At 37.6% G+C, this 4,875-nt stretch overlaps 1 protein-coding gene across 1 annotated transcript; it reads left to right on the forward strand.

Annotated features, from left to right (window-relative positions):
• Window positions 1-2,729: 2,729 nt before the first annotated feature.
• LOC140980169 (ran-binding protein 1 homolog b-like) lies at window positions 2,730-4,875 on the forward strand. Its single transcript, XM_073445875.1, has 4 exons — window positions 2,730-3,009; window positions 3,390-3,541; window positions 3,700-3,825; window positions 4,320-4,875. The coding sequence occupies exons 1-4, from the start codon at window positions 2,843-2,845 to the stop codon at window positions 4,514-4,516; spliced, it is 642 nt and encodes a 213-aa protein (XP_073301976.1). The 5' UTR covers window positions 2,730-2,842; the 3' UTR covers window positions 4,517-4,875.

Here is a 4,875-nt window from a genome sequence, read left to right on the forward strand (position 1 = left end):
CCACAGCCTTCTCCACCGTTTCGGAGATTATTCTTGCCAACTCCTCCGGGGTCATGGTAATAAGATTGGGTCCCATGGGAGGAACACCCTCACCTTGCCCCGAAGTACGCGCATTATCCCCATGAGCCCGGGAATTTTCTTGGTTAGTTCTTCGAGTGTGAGCCATATCAACGCCTTAATCTCAAGTTTCCCACAGACGGCGCCTATGATGTGACTTTGTTGAAATGGATGAGCCGGGTAAGGAGCTCCAACGGGTCAAATCAATAATTTATAGTTTTTAGGGAATTTGAGTGAAGATAATGACTTTAATAACACCTGCAAACAATGAAAAGAACTCGTGAATGGACGCCGGAGGGGTGTCCGGCGTGGCCACTCCGAATAATGCTTAAGAGTTCAAAGATTTCAGAATCTATAAATGACATTAATACCTGCTATTTATAGTAGAAGATGAGGTAGGTACCTCGATTCCAGTGTTACCTACTAAGTATGGCATGTCGGCTGCTCATACCCTATCTTCTGATGACTTATAGGACACTCCAAGCCCAAGTTGTTCTGACAGATTAGACGTCCTGTATCAATCATACTCGAGTATGGTTCAATTCTCGAGGTGGCTCGGGCAATTGATTACCCGGGTACTTATATGAGAGCTCGGGCGATGATTGCGCGGGAGACCGGGCTGTTCGAAGAATTCTTGGGAAACATGTAGTGCTCGGGCTCTTGATAGTGTCCGGGTCGTCAACGACCCGGATCCTTATGGCAACGACCCGGATCCTTATGGGGGTATCAATACTCGTGGTTATCCAATGGTCATAATTGAAGATCTCGAACTTCGCAAATATCGAGAAATATTGATCATTGAGCAAGACATATCGTACTTTGCAAATATCATATTGATACGCATGAGATTGTGGGTGCATGAAATATAGATGGAAAATAGTACAAACAGAGACATATTCAGTGCACCAGAGAGGGGAAAAAACCCCATGGTATCGATTCACAAATTACTCAAATATTTAGAATATTTTGAAAGTGAATTTCCTGTAGACAAGCCGAAAAACCCTTTTGTAAACCTCACAGTTTGACCCTAACAAATATCGATCTTTATTGGTTCATCTGTAATCACATACTACATATCATCATCTTGAGCTTATTGATGTGCCAGTATACATATCTTTCAATCATCCTATTCCACTATAGAAAACATATGAATCTTGTTAAATGAAGTAATTTTAGTAAATTTTACAGAGATCGATAATAACTAACTCTGATACCACTTTTTATTATCGAAAATGAGTTTAGAGGGGGTGAATATGCTCTTTTAAACTATATTTCTATTAAGGAAGACATGTAAAGATCATGGACAGTAAATTAGCCCAACATGAGACTCAGCTCATGTCCGTGCAACACTACAGGTTATGGGCCGTAGGTTGGTCCAAAATGGGCTATCGTCAATCATAGAATATCCCACCACTACCATTGAAAAGTGATTTCTTTCGCATACTCTAACACTTGAACTCAGGACCTCTAGGCTTAAGTTTCTAGATTCTTAAAATGTTGATACCAATTGATCTATGGGCATGGGCATGAGCTGAGTTTCATTTTGGGCCAAGCTATAACCCATGGTCGTTACAAGTAGATTGAACGAAGATGTACGACTTGGGCTTAACTAGAAGTAGACATGATCAGCTTAAGACGAGCAATAATCCAGCTGGTGCCATAGACAACTTAAGAAAATCAGCAAATAGTAGAATCCTCTCATACAATAACATGTTACGATAAACAAGAACAACCAGATATCTTAACGGTCAGAAAATTGTTTGTTATCACCAAAACTTTGATAATTTTATTTCAGAAAATTCATGCGCCAAAATGTTATGAGGATGAAGTTTATGCTGTCTTTTGTAAAAAAATTCTGAAGGATCTAAAATTGTTGCTTTTTTAGTGTCGCAATGATTTTTATATTTGAAAATTGCAATATGTTATAATGACGAGTGACGACAATCGTTTTTTATTATTTGTAATTTTATGAACAAATAGCTTTTTAATAAATCTATTCCATAAAATAGAAGCAACACACGATTTTAGCATCAACCAAGACCTGCCATTGCCATGTTTAGGAATTCATATTCAAATTCAAAACAATTTGGTGGTTTTCCTATCCTATATTCCTATTCAATTTTTATATCCTATTAAAATGTTCATTAATAGTGATAGATTTATAAAAGAGTAAAAAATAATATTAAGTACGAAAACTGAATTACATATTTGAGATTGATTGAAAAATAAAATTCAACCTAAATATATAAGACTGATGAAAAAATGTAAGTCAACTTAGTACGACGAGAATAATAAATAATTAGTTTTGCTGCTACCTTAGTAGTATATAAGATGAGTAGGTCTCTTGTAAGACGGTCTCACAAATTTTTATTTGTGAGACGGGTCAATCCTACCGATATTCACAATAAAAAATAACACTCTTACCATAAAACGTAATACATTTTTCATGGATGACCCAAATAAAATATCTGTCTCATAAAATACGATCCGCGAGACCGTCTCACACAAGTTTTTTCCACGTAATATATCCAGGCCAAAGTGAAGGAACACTATGGAGAGGATCACTTGAAATTTGTATGCTCCTCCGAATACAGTATGAACATATATTACTTATAATTTGCTTAATAGCCATTTAGGCCCTGTAAGTATTGAACATTGCCCCTTCCAGGCATCCATACAAGCATTTAAACCCCAAATTTCAAACCCTCGTCTCACAAACCCGAAACCCTACTCCGTATCCCACTCCCAGTGTCTCTACTTTTCCTGCAGTTATTCTCTGCTAATAATGGCGAACGTAGCAGAACCCGCAGCTCCAAATAGAGAAGAAGAGGAGGAAGATCCCCATCCAGCGGTTGAAGACGAGGATACCGGAGCACCTGTGGCCCCGATCGTCAGGCTTGAAGAAGTTAGCGTCGTCACCGGCGAGGAGAATGAAGAAATTCTTCTGAATATGTGAGGGTTCTATTTTCGGACGTAATTTTGGGTAAATAGTAAAATCTTATTTTATGGGTTTTTAGTTGTTTATGCCCTGGATGCAAGTTGAGGTCGCTTGTTTTTTACACGATAGACTTGATGATGGTGGATATTGGGATCAATGCAATTGCTTGTTAACCATGAATGGTTTGGTTTTGTTGAATGGACTGTGATTGGCTGGGGGATGAAGTTGTTTTCTCTACTTATTTTGTTTGAGTTTTTATAATTTTTTTATTTTACTGAATTGATTGATGTGGGTCTGTGAAGCTGTTTTTTTTTTTTTCCTGTGACTGTTCACGGTTGTGATAATGTTTTAGTTTTGAAATTATCATCAAGTGTTGATTATGTGCGATTGATAGGAAGGCAAAGCTGTATAGATTTGACATGGAAGGAAACCAATGGAAGGAGAGGGGAGTTGGGACCGTGAAGTTACTGAAAGACAAGGTGAATGGCAAAGTTAGGCTTGTCATGAGGCAGAATAAGACCCTAAAAATTTGCGCCAATCATCTTGGTAAGCAAATACTGTTGCTCTTTTTTGTTAATTTATGGTTATAATTCTTTTTGCATGTAATTTGCGCTGCTTTAGTAATGGTCTTTGTTCAAAGAATTGTGGAATCTGACAATAACGTGGCATTTATGTAAATTATTGGTTTTGATTGGTTCCTACAGTGCTGCCCACATTTTCGGTTCAAGAGCATCATGGGAATGAGAAGTCTTGTGTATGGCATGCTGCTGATTTTGCTGACGGAGAGCTGAAGGATGAGACCTTCTGTATTCGTTTTCCTTCAGTTGAGAGTAAGATGATATACTCTATCTCCTAGTTGGTTTATTTTCATTTCTTACTGATTAGATTACTGAATAATTTGTTTTAGTTGAATTTTGTACCCCATATTTGCCAGTTCATGCTTCATATGATATGTTGATTGGATTGGTGTTCTTTGATATAGCAGTTGGGATTGTACATGCCCCGCTCCTTTTCATTGGCATATAATTGTTATCTGAAATTACTTTGGTTCTCTAGGGCTATTGTGGTGTCCCTATTGTTGACTAAAGTTGGTATTGGACTGATTATATTATGAAAATTGTTCTTTGATCTCGCGTGGAAGATCATGTGTGAAACAAAAGTTTTTAATTCAATCCAACTTTTGCCGAATACAGTTATAACTCTGTAAATTTTCTCTTGTTTGCTTTTGATAAGAACTGACTAGTGATTGATATTTTAATATTTCGATGTTGCATTGTCTTCTGTATAAATTTTTACGCCCTCTTACTCTTTGTATTGCTTTCAGATTGCAAAGCTTTCAAAGATAAAATTGAAGAAATCACTGAATCTGTGGCACAGGGCGGTGGAGAGAGTGAAGAAGCCAACACTGCTGCCAGTCTTCTTGAAAATTTGAGCGTTGAAGGAAAAGATAGTGAAGAGAAGCCAAAGGCAAAAGAGGAGGCACGTTCATATGTGGGTGAGAAAAAGGACGGCACTGAGTAGCAAGAAAATCAGTGATGAGAAATAAGCTCTTTGTTTGTAGACGTCTTGGTTTTTATTGACAAGGGTCTGAAGCATGGGTTATTCAGTTGAGTCAGTTGAGAGGTAACCTAGTGTTGGGTATTGTTTTACAAAAGCAAGTGGGTGGTTTATGGTTGTGGTTTGTTTTCTGGTTCTTAGTCGGTGTCAATTGGTGAGTTCTGATTCCGAGTTTGGGTTACCTTTATATTTGTTGTTGCTTTGTACTGGCTTCATGTTCTACTTTAAATACATGATATTTACCTGTAATATACTTCCATCTTGTTGCTCTTGAGATGTATTCTTTTGCTTGCATCAATGTATTCTAGCCCATGCTTTACATA

The sequence above is a fragment of the Primulina huaijiensis genome, chromosome 7, assembly GCF_012295235.1.
Source record: "Primulina huaijiensis isolate GDHJ02 chromosome 7, ASM1229523v2, whole genome shotgun sequence".
In the NCBI taxonomy this organism is placed as follows: domain Eukaryota; kingdom Viridiplantae; phylum Streptophyta; class Magnoliopsida; order Lamiales; family Gesneriaceae; genus Primulina; species Primulina huaijiensis.

Excerpts from the sequence above, each read along its gene's own strand:
- LOC140980169 (XM_073445875.1), top strand. The coding sequence starts at position 2,843 with ATGGCGAACGTAGCAGAACCCGCAGCTCCAAATAGAGAAGAAGAGGAG. Across the intron at positions 3,542-3,699 it reads AATTTGCGCCAATCATCTTG|TGCTGCCCACATTTTCGGTT; the intron begins GTAAGCAAATAC and ends TGGTTCCTACAG. Across the intron at positions 3,826-4,319 it reads TCGTTTTCCTTCAGTTGAGA|ATTGCAAAGCTTTCAAAGAT; the intron begins GTAAGATGATAT and ends TATTGCTTTCAG.